Source organism: Mesoplodon mirus (assembly GCF_964341445.2).
Source record: "Mesoplodon mirus genome assembly, chromosome: 4".
NCBI lineage: Eukaryota > Metazoa > Chordata > Mammalia > Artiodactyla > Ziphiidae > Mesoplodon > Mesoplodon mirus.
In genome coordinates, this window is record NC_138979.1 from 67,571,706 (window position 1) to 67,587,070 (window position 15,365).

At 62.0% G+C, this 15,365-nt stretch overlaps 1 protein-coding gene across 1 annotated transcript in view; it reads right to left on the reverse strand.

The window, feature by feature from the left end:
* Positions 1–1,296: 1,296 nt before the first annotated feature.
* Positions 1,297–15,365, reverse strand: part of ADAMTS7 (ADAM metallopeptidase with thrombospondin type 1 motif 7) — a 55,410-nt gene continuing 41,341 nt past the window's right edge. Inside the window, exons 13-24 of the mRNA XM_082618095.1 lie at positions 15,003–15,136; positions 13,903–14,023; positions 12,435–12,679; positions 12,011–12,152; positions 9,700–9,826; positions 9,061–9,274; positions 7,340–8,719; positions 6,209–6,361; positions 5,570–5,743; positions 5,342–5,488; positions 4,168–4,330; positions 1,297–1,724 (exon numbers count right to left, since the gene is read on the reverse strand). Of these exons, the coding sequence (XP_082474221.1) occupies positions 1,561–1,724; positions 4,168–4,330; positions 5,342–5,488; positions 5,570–5,743; positions 6,209–6,361; positions 7,340–8,719; positions 9,061–9,274; positions 9,700–9,826; positions 12,011–12,152; positions 12,435–12,679; positions 13,903–14,023; positions 15,003–15,136 (3,164 nt within the window). The 3' untranslated portion in view covers positions 1,297–1,560. The remainder of the gene's footprint in view (positions 1,725–4,167; positions 4,331–5,341; positions 5,489–5,569; positions 5,744–6,208; positions 6,362–7,339; positions 8,720–9,060; positions 9,275–9,699; positions 9,827–12,010; positions 12,153–12,434; positions 12,680–13,902; positions 14,024–15,002; positions 15,137–15,365) is intronic.

The following is a 15,365-nucleotide window of genomic DNA, read 5'->3' on the forward strand; positions in this document are numbered from 1 at the left end:
CTCCCTCTCAGAGCCTTGGGCTTCTCATCTGAAAATGGGGTACTCACTCCAGCCCCATGGAGTGTGTTGATGATTAAATAGGGTGTGACGTGTGATCAGAGAATGGGAAATAGGAGAGCTGGGCACTCCAGCACCCTTCTGACCCTTGGAGGGGCCAGCCCTGGGACAGACACTTGCTGACTGCTTCAGCCTCTGATACTGTTTCTTGGTCTCAATCCCCAAGGAGTGATTTTCATTCCCCCCTCCCCGCCCCCAGCACACACACCCAAGCTGTGAGTAGCCACCACACGCAGAGCTCCAGAACCACCATTCACATCACAGGCTGTGAACGGCGGACGCCGTAGAATAGAATGAGAGTGGTGGTCCCCCATTTGGAGAAAAGGGATAAACCCCTTCCAGGAGTAGGACTTGTGAGCAGATTGTAAAACGGTCCAGTCCAAGGCTCATGGCCAGAGGTAAGGGCTGGCGCCTGCACAGGTCACTTCCTGGAGACAGTGTCTAGCCTTCTCCGGCCTCCTCACCCCTCACCAGGGCCCAGGACACCTTCAAAGCACCTCACACGCATCTGCTCCCTGGTGTGTTCACCACCGTCTGACTCCATGGTACTAAGTGTGGCAGGCAGGGAAGGGCTGGCGTGGCAGGTGCCGGGGAGCCGGACCACATGTCAACGTAGCAAGAGCCCAGCGCCTGGGATTGTCAGTGAGGAAGAAGCCACCATACGTCCTGGCCTCAACCGGCCCAGCCCCACCGCTGAGTACAGAGAAGATGAAAGAAAGGGACAAGTGGGGGCCAAGCCAGACTGCCCCTCCCTCCACCCCTTTGGTGCAGATAAAGAGTTAAGAGTTAACAGATGAAGCAGAGGGGGCCGGGATGTGTCCACAGGGTTCACTCCAGGGGGCAGTCCCTGCTGGTGACCAGGCGGTCCTTGCTCCTCTAAGGGCGTGTGGCTCAATCCCTGTGAAACACAAGTCTCTGGTGAAGACCACAGAGTGGGGACATGGGGGAAAGGGCTGGGGGGGCCTGGGCAGGGGGCATGAAGTGGAGGTGTGGAAGGATTGTGAGCAGGGACCAGCACCCCCAGGCCTCTGCCCGGCTGCGCCTGCTGCCGCCTGAAGCCCTGCACACACCGCCTCTGGGAAGCCCTCCGCTCTGCCCCCTCAGGCCTTCCTGCCCCCACGGGCTCCGCTCCCTCCTCCCCTGTGGGCCTCCCAGAGGGGCAGATGGAAAGATGCTGTCTGCTGCAGCACCGGTGTAGTTTCTGACTGGAAATTCCCCCAATCCAAGAGGAAGCCAAGCTGTACTTCGAAACGGCAGATGCCTGTTTATGTATAACAATAACAATAATAATAAATGTTAGGCAAACTGTTAGAATAAAAAAATACCTTTTCTGAGGGGGAAGGGTCCCCAGCCTGCCACTGTCGGGGGGCCAGGTTAGCACCATTAGGGCGCGAGGGGCGGGGCTCCACTGCAGCCCGTGCTGGGCACTGAGGTCCTGCTGGGCGCTGAGGTCCGTGCATCGGTCTGTCTGTGCATCCTGGCCGCGGGGGGCCGGGGTGTGGGTCAGCGGCGGGCGACCCGCTGACGGCCGCGGGAGGGGGCGCTACGGCCGGGTGGGGGACAGGAGCGGCAGCACTGGGTGCGGACGGTGGGCAGCTGGCAGCGGCCCAGCAGGCGCAGCGTCTCGCAGAAGCCGAAGGACAGGCGATCGCGCTCACAGCCTAGGGCTGGAGGGGGCGGATCAGGACCAGCAGGCGGGCACCGGAACCGCCCCCCTCCTCCCACCTGCACCCAGGGTGGAGGGGCCTCCCTGAGATTTTAGCTGGGCCGTCTCCCTGCCCCCCAACAGCCTTAAGGAGACCTGCAGCCACCCCCAGAGCATCAGCCTCCTGTTTCTGGAGGGGCTCCCCTAGGCCTGAGTTACAGATCTCCAGCTGTAGTCCTGTCCCACCTGCCCTTGGCCTAGGCCCCCACCTCCAGGACTGGAGAACTGGCCCTGCTGGGCTCAGGTTTCCAGAGGAAAGGCCCCGAGACCCCAGTCCTGACCGCCTCCGGTGCTCACGAGAAGCCAAAGAGCCTGCCACCCCTCTCGGTCCCTGACCCTGCGAGACCTGACAGCACCTGGCACACAATGGAAGTCCCAGGTGCCTCCTGCCAGCCTACAGTGGCCTCTGCCCCACACCCCCTGCCCAAATGCACCTGTCCTGCCAGACCTCCCTGCCCCCTGCAGCCATGGGCTGTACTCAGCTTCAGCTTCCGGGTCACACACCAGAACAGTCCCATCAGCCAGGCCAGGCACCGAGGCCCTGAGAGAGCAGGTGTGGCCTGGGCCATCAGCCCGTCAGCAGAACCCAGGCCTCTTGAGGAGGGACAAAGGGAAGCTGCCTGCCCGGGGCTGAGGCCTGGTGGGCCCTCCTGCCCTGTGCTTATCAGAGTTATTTTGGGAAGTGGCTTGCTTCCAGCCTCCTGGCCTTGCTCCCGCTGCCTGTGACAGCACCCAGCTGCTGCCTGGCCCTCTCACTTCAGCAGACATCCCAGGGGAGGAGAAGCAGGAAGGCAACTGGCAGCCCTGTCCCTGGGACATCCCTGGGGCCCGGCAGAAGGCATGAGGCAGCGGGCAGCCTCCTCCACCCTGGCTCTCAGCAGCAGCTCTAACCTACGTGTCTACAGACCTGCATCCTGTTCCCACTGTGTGACCTCAGGCAAGCTTCTTAACTTCTCAAGGGGCCCCAGTTCCCTCCTCTGCCAGTAACCCCACCTCCACAGGCAAACGGATGTGGCCGTGCTATGTCAGCTGCCTCACCGTGATGACCAAGTTTCCAGGCTTTCCAAACGTCCTGCCACACAGCTCCACAGATCATCAAAACATCCTGGGGACTCCAGGGTCTCGGCATGCAATCACTTCCTTGGCTGGCCTCTACCCTTAAACTCCTCGCCTGGGTGCCAGCAGCTACCTTGGGGCTGTGTGCAGGAGGCTCGGAGGTGCTTGCTGGATGAATGCTGAGGGCTGGGTGCTTGGGGTGGGTGGAATTTCTGCTGGGCCTTGAGGTAATGGGATTTGGGGCAGGAAGCCTATCCCTCCCAGTGGTATGGCCAGCAAGGCATGGCAGTGGCTAGTCTGGGCTTGCCCAAGGGCTACCAAGGAGCCAGTCACTGGTACAGAATGCAGACTGGGGCAGGTGCCTGGAGGCCCTGGATGCCAGCTGAGGGCCAAGGACTCTGTCCTAGGGCGGCTCTGTCCTAGGGGCAGGAGTCAGACAGCTGATAGGCATGGGAGCTGCTGGATTCTCTTGACTGACAAAGGCAGCCTTAGGCATTCTTCCTGACCTCATGATGGGGGATGACAGTGTCCACGAGGGAGAGGAAGAAGCCAGCCTTCCCTGAGCACTTCCTGGGCTCTTCACCCCAAGACCTCATTTACGAGGATGGGGGTTGTCTGCCCCTTTATGCGTAAGACAGGGAAGTGGAGCCCAAGACCACAGAGCTGGTGAGGGGAGGCCAGGTGTGACTCCAGGGCCAGTTTCCTGTGCTCAGCACTGCTGGGGGTGGCTGGGCTGCAGGAAGGAAGCGTGTGTGTGTGCATGCACGTGCGTGCGTATGTGTGTGTGCGTGTACATGTGTGCGCGCGTATGCGTGTGTCTATGTCCAGAGCCACCTCTGCCACAAGCTCTTCCTCTAGGACCCAGCTGGCCAGGAAGCCACCAGCTGCTGGGAGCTAGCAGGACCCTAGGCGGGAGGCCCCTTCATGCGGTTACACTGCTCCCTCTGGGCAGCCCTCCTCTGGCCAGGAGATGGATGGGCCAGAGCTGGGGATGGGGGCTCACTCAGGCCTGAGCTCCACACAGTCTCAGGAACATCCCTGGCCTCACTCTGGGAACGGGGTGGGGGGTGGGGGGTGGTGGTAACCGAGACCCAGAGGAAAAAAGAGCTTGCCCGAGGTCACACAGCAGCCTGGGGACTGAAGCTGCTGCGTCCACTCCTCCCCTGAACTAAAGAAAGCTGCCTGCGGGGCTGGACTCCCCTTGGCTCTGACCCCAGCACAGCCGCAGCCTCTGCGTGGCTCCCTGTCAGTCAGCCAGTGCTGTAGGGGGACGGTTCCATGACTCTCCATCTCCCCACCGTCCACCCTGCCCACCCCCCGCCCAGCAGACAGCCGGCTGGGGCACTCACGCGGTGGCTCAGTGAGCTCACAGTCCTGGGTGCCGCACGGCTGGGAGCTCTCGGGCCAGGCCTCGTGGCCACACTGGTCGCTGTCTTCCTCAGGCAGCCCAGTCTGGGTGTTGACGCACTTGACCAGGCGCCGCTGGACGCCGCCGCCGCAGGGGGCTGAGCACTGTGGCGAGCACAGGAGGGGTGAGCATCCTCTTACCAGCCCTGCAGGGGTGCATCCCAGGGGCGTCCCCAGGGCAGCTGCTGCCTTCTCCAGGAAGCCTAGCTCATGGTTCCCAGCCCCATCTCTCCAGCCTCCTCAGAGGGTCGGTCCTGTCCCCAGAGGCCACTAGGTGTTCGCTTGCAGGAACTGCATCTGCAGAGCGGAGGGGAAAGATGCCAGCCCCTCACACAGGATGGGACATGCCTGAGAGGCCTGGGCAGTGGCTCCGGGGCTGGAGGACCTGCTGCAGCCCATGGGCAGTGGAAGGTAGGGAGAGAAAGTTTCTCAAACAGGGCCCACCATCCCAAGTCAGGCTTTGTTCTAATCAGTTGGGGTCTGATGTTTTTAAAAAGTCGTAAAAATAAATTTAACCTGTGCCAACATCGTGCCAGGCCCTGTGCTAAGTGCCTCACTTCATCTAATGCTCACAACCCCACTTTACAGATGAGAAGACAGAGGTCTGGCGTGGTAAAGCAACCTGCCCAGGGTCCTTCAGCAGCCAGTGGGACAAGGACTGAGATTCCCAAACAGGCCTGGTGGCAAGAGTCCTGCCCAGCTGAGGCCTCACTGGCCACTCCCGTACCCCCTCCGCCAGTCTGGTCTTTGCTTAGTCTCCTGAGCACCCTGTGTCTGTCACTCCTGCCCCAGGACTTTGCATTTGCTGCTCCCCGTATGCCTCTCCTTCACATCACAAACCCCTCCAGTCTCACTCTGAAGTCCCCTCCCCAGAAGGCCTTCCCTGACATCACAGCGCACGTCCCTTTTTTTTTAAGTCTGTCTCCCTGGCGGGCTGTAAGCTTCAGCAGGGCGGGGACCTCATCTGACCACCACTGTATCCGCAGGGACCACAGAGAGCCTGGCATACAGGACACACTCAACAGCTCCCTGCGTGAACAAAGGTCTGACGGACGCCTGCTGACACGAGACCTCCCTCCGCATGTCCTCCCCGCACGAAACCCCGCGCCTGCTCACCTGGCCCCAGGGCCCCACCACCCACTGCGTACAGGGGTGGGTGTTGCAAGGCCGCGTGCTGTGGGGTCTCAGCGCCTCCTCACAGAGCCCCGGCTCTGGGCACGTCACCAGACGCTGCTGCTCACCGCCGCCGCAGGCCTCGGAGCACTAGGAGGGCCGGGGAAGGGGTCTGGGCACTGCTGGGCTCTGAGGACACCCCCGCTCCCATCCCAGTCCCCCAGGCCTCACCTCCCTCCAGGAAGAGATGTACCAGCTGAGGCAGGGCTGGGCCCCGCACGGCCGGCGGGCAGGCGGCTTGGCAGGCCCCGGCTGGCAGTGGAAGGGCCGCAGCGGCTGGAGGTCCCGTGTGTCCACACACTGCACGTCCCGCACGGAGGAACCCCCGCCACAGCTGCGGGAGCACTGGAGGCCGAGGGTCCCGCGTGTGGACACACCACCACCACGTGCATGCACACGAGGATGCGGTGAGGGCTGTGGCAGGGCGCGCGTTGGGCACTCTCACCCCCACCCGCGGCAAGTCCCTTAAGGGCCCCGGGGAGAAGCCATGGCTGACCAGCCTTGGGCGGCGGGTGGCGTGGCCAGGGGCTGCCCCGGAATGGGATAGATGGGAAAAAGTGGAACAAAGAAGAAAGTGAAATCCCGAGGGTGACAGAAAGGAGAGAAAAGGATACAGCCAGTGAGAGAAGGCGAGTGACTCAGGCTGAACCACACACAGATGGAATGATCCCAGAAGCTAGAAATTAGAGTACAAAGATGTGCAGCACAGAGCCCCCCCCGCCCAGTGGCTATGGCTGACCCCAAACACAGGCCACGGGCCCCAGAGCCCCACTCTGTGCCCCGACGCTGCCCGCCTTCTCCCTCACGCACCTTACTCCAGCTGCCCATGTGCCAGGCAGCACAGGGCCGCAGGTGGCAGCGGCGGGCAGGCTGGGGCCGGGCTGCGGGAGTGCAGTCCTCCTCTCGGCCGGAGCTGCAGCGCACGGGCCTCCAGACGGCACCCAGACCGCAGGTGGTGGAGCACTGGGGGCAGGGACGCAGTGCCCATGAGGGCCGGGCAGATCCCTGCACCCTCCAGCCCCCCAGCCAGGTGAGAGGGACCCGCCAGTGCCTCAGTTAACTCGTCTGCAAAATGGGCTCCTCCATCCACCTCCCAAGGAGACCATGAAGATGAAAAGTCAAATCCCCTGGCAACCAACTGTCCCTGCTACAGGAGACACGTGTGAGGTGGCCCGGCTGTGCTGACAAGGCTCAATGCTTCCCAGAATCACTTGGGAAGGAAGTCTGGGTTCCTCACTGGGCCTCAACCTGTCCCTCCCACACCAAAACTAGGGATCTGAACAGAAGCAGCTCACTTCCCCTACAGTGACAACCTGGGGACGTTGGGGTGGGGGTGGGGGACACAGGACAGCTTCTTGCCATGCAGTTCAGGCCCTCACAGGCCCGACAAAGCAGGTGGAGCCCTGAGGGGAGAACCAGGTGGCAAGGAACTGCGCTACACCTGGAGGAACCAGGCTGAGCCCCGCTGGGCCTGGGGACCATGGGAGGAGGCTTCCCCACTGACACAGCTGCCTGGGGTGAGCTCCCTGTCCCTGGAAGCATGCAAGCCAGAGTATGAGAGGGCCGTTCCCCCTGGCTGCCCCTCATTTGTGCCTGCCCTGCCCTCCCAGCGGCCCCCTGTGCTACTCAGGAATGAGCCTCTGGGGACCCCAGGGATACAGGCTCCCTTGCCCCACCCTACTGTTCAGAAGAGAAACTGAGGCCCAATGGGGCAGACCAGCCCCAGGGGCACATGGAGGGCAGTATGACTGAGCTGGGGCAAAGTTCCTCCCACCTCACAGAGCCTCCACCCACCACGGCTGTCAGTTCCCTAATCCCCACGCACCCAGGAGGCTGGACAGACAAGGCTTATACCCTGCTCTGCTCACTTTCAGATGAAGAGACCAAGTTAGTGAGGTCCTGCTCAACCCCCCGGCCCATCCCGACCCCTGCACCACTTGCCTCACTCCAGTTCCCCACTTGCCAGCTGGCATTCCTGACGGGTGGGAGGTCTACGGGGGGCCCCTCCTCTGCTGGGCTGGGGTCCAGAGGCCCAGGGGCTCGGCTGCCATTGGCCAGACTGTCCTGAGCTGGTATGGACAGCAGCACAGGGCTTGGGGGCGTCTCAGGGCTGGGGGACTCAGGCTGGCCCAAGGGCCCCAGGCTCAGGGCAGTCACCCAAGGCGCGTGCCCTAGGCCGGTCGGAGCCTTCAGAAGGAAGGTTCCCGGCATCGCCAGGGTCTGCAGGTCCCGTAGAGCCAGGCCTGGGGTTGGAAGGGTGGGAGTCCCGGGCTCCAGGGCGCTGCCTGTACCCTGAGTGTCTGGCAGATTGGCGGTGGGAGGAGCGCCCCCAACGGTGGGCCACAGCTCACTGTCCACAGGCCCCAGGCCACCCTCCAGTGCTGGTTCCCAGGCCAAGGTACCACTCGTCCACAGCTCTACTGTGTCGGGACTAGGAGAGGAGTGGGAGGTGCTGATGGGGGACGAGGGGGGCAGCGTGGGGCTGGGTCTTTGGGGCGCTCTGCGGCCCAAGGCTTCCTCGCTGTCCTCGGAAACCTCATTGGTGCTCTCCCACCAGGGAGGCGGCGGCTGGCTGTGGCTGTCCTCCCCTCCCAGGAGTTTGTTCTGGCTCCCAGGGGCGGCAGGCGTCTCCACGCTGACTGAAGTCGGGGGCCAAGGCAAGCTGGGGAGCCCAAGGTCTGGGGCTCCAATGGGGACATCTTCCTCAAATAAGAAATTGACCAAGGAGTTCCCAGGGGTCTGCTCCGAGGGTGGGGGTGGGGAATGGCCAGCCTGGCTGGGCCAAGGAGCAGGGGACCAATCTCCCAGTGCCCCCTCATCCTCAGGCCCAGAAGGCTCTGTGGTAGGCATGGGGGTGCCCACAGGAGGCTCAGCAGGACTGCTGAGGGGTGGGGGCATCCAATCCCCTGTGCCCGCCAGGTCTGCGTCAGGCTCCTCGAAGGGCCCGTAGGACAGGTTCTCATGGAAGTTAATGAAATTGTAGTCGTAGTAGAAGTCGTCAACGAACACGGGCCCCGGCGGGCCCAGCTCAGGGTCCTCCTCCCCGATGGCATTGCCCATGCCAGCCGGCTTGGGTGATGAGGGGGGCGGAGGGCGTGGGGCTGGGTGGTGAGGAATGAAGTCGACCTCATTGAAGAGCTCGCGGCTGGAGGAGCCGCTGCCTGAGCCTTCGGGGCCCAGCACGTCCAGGGCCCTCGGGCAGGGCGGCAGAAGGCAGGTGGCCTCGCTTGCTGGCTGCTGGTCCTCGGCGCAGGGGACACCAGTGTCATTGGTGCAGAGGATGCTTCGGTGCTGAGTGCCTGGGCCGCATGTCACAGAGCACTAAAGAGAAGGCCAGGGTGAGGGGCTCAGGGCCAGGGGAAGCTGGGGCCTGGCAAGGTACCCTGCTCACTGCTCAATGTCAGTTTACAGGGCCCCAGCCAGCCCTCTCTCGCCCTGATCAGCTCGAGACCATGACTTGTGGCCATGGCTGGCCAGGGCATCCCAGCCCCTGAGGCTTTGGGGATGGGGCAGGACCTAGAATGCCCCAGGCCCCTCCCACCACGGTGCCCGGCAGTAAGGGCTCCCCAAAGGTTGTCTCTGCCTCCCTGTAGCTCAAGACCGACGGCAGAGCTGGGGGTGGGCCCCCCCGGGGCGCCCCCCACCCCCATCATGCTGCTCACCTCAGACCAGTTCCCCACAGCCCAGGTGGCCGGACAGGGCACATCGCGGTTGCAAGGGGTTTCGGCAGGGGGCCGGGGCAGGTGTTCACAGGCAGGTGGCTCGAGGGCGCTCTGCTCATCCAGCCCCACGCTGTGGATGCAGAGCACGGCACGGCGGGAGAGCCCCCCAGGCCCGCAGGAGCTGGAGCATAGCTGCCACTCACCTGCCCACCACCTGTGGGGGGCACAAGGGCAGCATCAGTGTGCAGCCACCTGGACTCCCAGGCACTCGGGGTTCAGGGAGGGTCGGGCCTAAGCCCAGGGGACGATTCCCCAGAGCCCCAAGCCTGGGATGGCCCCTGGACCCCAAAGCCCAGTGACAGGGCACAGTCCCCTTTGCTCCTGCCACCTTCACCCCTGGGGGACCTGGGCAAGACCCAAGGCCCGTGTCCACATCCAGGGACCCAAGCGCGAGCGATCAGGCATGTCCCTGGCTGATGCTGGCTATTGAGGGGGAACCCAGGCCCAGGCTGAGGTCGCGGGCAACCAGGGGCCGGGGCTTCAGCCTTGGGAAGGAAGGCTAAGAGCCCAGCTCCCTCTGCTCCTCCCAGGGGCGCCCTGATGAGGGACACCTGGGAGTCAGGCGCCTGGTGGGCTCACCGGGCGGGGCAGGGCTCCTCGCTGCACTTCCTCTGACGGTCATCGGGCCGGCCCAGGGGCTCACAGTGCCTCTCGTCCACGGGCCCCGCCTGCCGCTCCATGCAGCGCACGCTCTGCCTCTGCATCCCTGGGAGGCCATGGGGGCTCAGCCTGGGCCCGGCGCTCAGGGCGCCCCCTGCCTGAGCCACGCTGCACCCAGAGACACAGCTATACCCCACCCTGCTCAGATCCCTTCCAGAACAGGGCCTCACTGCCTGTGTCAGGATGAAGGCGGGCCCCCCCTCCTCACTGTCCTCCTGGCCTTCACCCCCACCCCTGGGGAGGCAGCAGAGTGTGCAGGCTCAGTGGGCGGGGCTGTAGCCCCACCGCTTCCCAGCTGGGGGGCCTGGGCAGCTCACTCGGCCTCTCTGAACCTCGCTGTCTTCATCTGTTAGTGGGAGTAACGGTAATACCTGCCTTGAAGGCCAGGTGTGAGGATAACGTGCTCACGGACGTGCAGGCTCAGCCCATGCCTGGCACATGGCAAGAGCGCATCCAGTGCCAAATCCAACCACGGCCTAGCACCACCTCCAGTGTCTACACTCCTCCCAACAGGATCAGCGCCCAGACATTCTGGAGAAGAAATCCGTCAGGCCTCCCAGTCAGGCATTCCTCTCCAGCCTCACAGCCCTCCCCACGCCCTGCCCGCACTCGCTTTGTCGCTGTTCCTGTCCTTCACTCGCCCTGCCATTGCCTGTCTCTGCGCCCTTGCAGAGCCGTGCTCTTCCCTTTCCACGCGCACCCCACACCGCCTGCTGAGGCCCAACGGCAGGACCGACTCCAACAGGCTCTGCCTTCACCCTGCTCCCCCTATGGCACAGAAGGGGGGCTCACCCCTGCCCTGAGCCTCCAGTCTCCCCTCCACCCGCCTCCTTCCTTCCTAATAGAATGCAGGGCTCGTTCAAGGTAACAATGGGACCTGCTGAAAACACTCCCCACTGTAATTCCCGTGCAGCTAGGGGGTCTGGGACACAGTCGTGCCAGGGAGAAGACACAAGTCCTTTCCGAGAGTCAGCCCTTTGCCCCTTCTTCTTCTTGCCAGCAAGAAGCCTGGGCAAAGGGTGCCGACACACATGAGGGGAAGGTGGGGCTGAGAGTGGTCCCTAAAAACATGGCAGGCCATGCAGCCAGCTTGGACCATGCACCCTCCCTGGGGGTTCTTACTGCCGAAGACGAGTAAACCCTTATCTGCTCCAGCTACCACTCATCAGGGTCCTGTCACTTGCCACTCAACACATGCCTATTCTGTCCACGTGGGAAGCCACCGATTTGCTGAGAGACAATTCCCCAGTGTCTGGTTCATCAAATGTATTTGTTTTCACATTTGTAAATTTAACTCATAACCGGGTAGGATGCTTTTAATAGCTTTTGAAGATTCCTGTCCAGCTTTAGTGGGTCAGTGTTCATTTGTCATCAAAATAGCAGTTCAAGGAATGTTCAAATGTCTCTGTCCCAGATTCCTGATACTGAGACCCTGGACACTGAGGGGGAGGGGGAGGGGAAGGGAGACTGAAGAAGCCACAGGGAGGGGAGAGTGAGAGTTAGTCAAATTGTTACACGTTTTATAGAGTTTAAAGGAATAAGTAAATGTGGTGACTAGGCCATTGGGCTACGAGGCTCAGAGTCTGGGTGGGGAGATCCTTGTCACGTCCCAGCTCCCTCCTCCCTGCCCCTGTCCTACTCCATCCTTCTCCCCACGCTTCTTTCTCTCCCTTCCCCCTCCCCCTTCTCTCCCTTCCCCCTCCCCCTTCTCACTGGGGAAGCCCTCCTGGGCCAGCAGCCCAGGAGTGCCAGGCTCTGGGCCTCCCAGGAAGGGTGGGAGGGCACCGAGGAGGAGGGGGCCCCGGGGAAGCCTGTCTGTGGCAGGAGCTAGAGGAGAGGAAGGAGCTTATCCTGACGGAGACGCAGGTAAGGCTCTGGGAGGATGAAGGGGTCAGATCCCAGGTACAGGGCAGAACCACGGGCACAGGACCTGCCAGAGCTGAGCAGTGAGAAGAGGGAGAGGCAGCTGGTGCCTCTCTGGGGGAGACACACTGAGCGCTCGCCAAGCGCCACGTGCTGTGCCTGCCTCACCTTGTTTACTCTCCCAGTGGACCTGAGATGGGGCCATTGCTAGCCCCATTATACAGATGGGGGAACTGAGGCCCAGAAACAGCATTCCAAGTTCACAGCAGCCCAGCAAATAAGCAATGAGCCAGAGGCTAAAGCCAGGCATCGGTGCCCAGAGACAAAGGCCCTGCTGGGCAGTAGCTGTGCCCACTGCTCTCCTCACCTGTGCCACAGGTGACTGTGCACTTGGTCCAGGGCCCATAGTGCCAGGAGAACTCAGGCGGCTGGATCTGGCTATGGCCATCCGCCTCCCTGTGGATGATGTACTCGTAGCGCACCCCAGGGTTGCTCTCCTGGAACAGGAGCTGGGGCAGGCAGACGGGGGGGCCCCGTGAGCATGAGGTGTCCTTTCCCTCTGCCCAGACCTGCCACCCATCTTAAAGAAGCCAACCTCAGCCACCTCTGGGACCTGGGGCTATACCATGGAGCCATTCTAGAGATGGGGAAACCAAGGCAGAGGCCCCAGCAGTAGGGCCAGGCCCGGAGCTGGGCTCTGTGACTGCCCCAGGGCTCGCTCCTGCCATGCGGCTGGGAGCCACGGATTCCACCTCTGCTCCTCCCCAGCCTGGGCCCCAGGAGGCAGTCACCTGGATCCAGATAGGCTCGTCGGTGGGACCAGGGGACGTGAGGTTCTCCCAGTTGCCTGTGCGTGCATACGTGAAGGTGGTCCCCGCCACCTGGTAGTCCCCGTTCCACTGGATGATCCACCCACCGTTGAGGAAGTACTTATCCGGGTCCTCACTGCGTAGGGCCAGGAAGTTGGCGGCCTCGGCCACCTCCTCGATGCGGATCTCGCGAGCACCGGCTGGGATCAGCCCCACGTCCACATATCCTGTTGGCCAGGGATTGTGCACAAGTTGTGAAAAGAGGTAAGGGGGTTAGCTGTTGCCCGCCCTCACCTCTCTTTCCACTTGCCCCTACCTGCCGATGCCAAAGATTCCATCGTTAAGATTCTGGGTTCCCCACTTAGATCTGTCCCAGATCACCAAAGCCTCAGAAGGGCTCAAATCCTACCCCCTGACTCATGCCTCACCACCCTTCTCTGGGAAACTTTAGCTGGTCTCCCTGTCACAAGGCTGGGCCTATCCCCTATACCTGGGGCCAGCATGACCTTTCTAAAAACCTCAATTGACTGGGCCTTTCCCCTGGGATATCCTCCTCATACCTATACAGCCTGTTTTTGTTCTTTCACTAAGTAGTACCCATGATGTGCCTGGCATTACCCTGAGGACTCTACAGGTGTAACAACCCTATGACATAGGTACTACTGTTATCCCCATTTTACACATGAGGACACTGAGGCACAGAGAGGTTACATAACCTGCACCAGGGTTCTGCTGGGATGTGAATCAAGCTCTGAGGTCTGAGCTTTAACCACCACGCTGGACTGCATCTCTGGGGCTAAAATCTAAGCTTCTTGGCCTAGCATTCAAAGCCTTATGGCATCCCCGCCTTTTTTATAGATAGGTCCCCAGACAGAACGTGCTCTTTCTTGCCTCCAGGCTTTGTTGGGCACAAGCTCTTTCCTCCATGTGTAATGCTTTCCCCATCTCGTCTGAGTCTTTTATGATTCAGCTCAACTTCCACTTCCTACAGGAAGTCTTCCCTGACCTCTCCATGTCAGGACCTTCTTCCTCAGGGCTCTCACAGCCCTCTGGGCCTCCTTCCACTGCATCTGTCACACTAAAAGGTGAGACTGTAAGCTCTTCACCTCTTTGTCTCCCTCACCTAGCACACAGTTGGCACTTAAGCAATGTATGCAAAACAGGCCCTGAGGTGAGTGAGTGGAGCTGGGGGGGGTCTCTAGCTTCATAAGGCCACTCATAAGCCTGATAAGCCCAGGCTGGGGTCCCTGGGGCAGGAGGACTCCCTGTGAAGGAAGGTCTCTGCACTTGGGCCTGGGTGCCCTGACTCCTGCCAGGATCCTAGACCCAGCAAGGCAGCTTGCCTGCTTCCCATCTCTGGCCATGGGGGCTGTGGGCAGGGCTCAAGGGAGACAAGGAAGGGTCACCAGGTCAAGAGTGCCCTGCCCCCCACCAATGGTCCCACCCATACCCAGGCCCTCAGCCTCCTCGAAGGTCCCGCTCACGGTGTGACAGGTGGAGCCGTTGCCGTGGCACACGCCGCAGCGGTCCTCGATGGCACCCGAGTCAATCTCGAAGTCGCAGCCCACATTCTGCAACACATGGGGAGGGGAGACCCCTGGTGCTGGGCCACTGGCGGCGAGCCCTCTCTGGCACCAGACTCAGGGGCCTGCCAGGGTGGGGAGGAGAGAGCTCGGAGCAGGGAGCGGGGGCCCCACCACAGCTGTGCCCTCTGACCCCAGGTAAACCCCTCGACCTCTCTGAGCCTCAGCTTCCTCAGATGTGACACAGGGAGAACCACCCGCACCATGAAGGTGTGCCGTGAGACTGCATGAGACAAGAGACGGGAGAAGCTTTGTAAAAGGCCACAGCAGGCAGGGGGAGCTGCACACCCGCGCTCCTGACCAGCGTGGACAGGAATTCCCCCGAAACGGGAATCAGTGTTCCCTGCTGGTCCTCCCCAGAGCCCAGGCCTCTACGCCCAGGGGCTTCCCTTCCCAGGAGCAGGGGAAAGAAAGTGCTGAGGACATGGGCAGGGGGAGTGGCACTGATACCGCTGGAAATAAGTCTAAGTATTGTCAGCAAACACTGACACTTTCTCTGCCAGGCCCTGAGGCCTGCATGGCCCTGTAATGCCCTGTTAAATGACTGCATTTAACCTTGTGACGTGGCTACATGGACGGACAGTCCCCTTTCTACTATCGCATAGGAAACCACTGCTGGGGGTCATCCAGCCAGCAGGAGGTCGAGCTACCACCTGAGCTCTGGTTTCCGGGCCGGGGCTGGGCCGGTACAGAAGCCAGCATTCAGAAGCCATGGCGGGCAGGCCGTGGTGCCGAGGCAGAGCCTGGGGGTGAGGCCCGATGATATGGGGGCTCCAGTTCCAGGAGGAGCAGGGAGGCTTTGCTGAGAGGCTATGGCAGATCATCAGAGGGCTTCACTGGCAGAGCGGGGAAGCCCAGTGGTACAGCCTGGGGAGGGTGGCCAGAGGGAAGCAGGAGGAAGCCAGAGGAGACCTGTCAGGGGGTTGGGGAGGGCAGTGCTGGAGACTCTCTCCCTAGCTGGGCACACCTTGCAGATGCCGTTGATGCAGAGGTCACGGCTGGCCTGGTCCTGGTAGCAGGGGGTGCCATCGACCACAGCGTCCCGCAGCTTCTCAGCAAAGTACTCATTCGAGGGCCGGCAGTGCAGCTCGCAGGGGTTTACTGGGGGCCCAAGCAGAGGAGCCATGAGGGACAGCCAGGGCAGGAGTCACAGAGGCCACCGGGAAGACTGCCTCCACGATACCCATCAGTGGCGGGCTGGGGGCTCCACTGGGCTGGTAGTATCTGCAAGGCTGTCCACGGGAGCCAGGAGGGAGCAGCGGCCCCAGCAGACAGTGCCTGTATCACTGGGCAACCTTGGCCCTTGGATCTCTGCCCTTCCAGGCCTCAG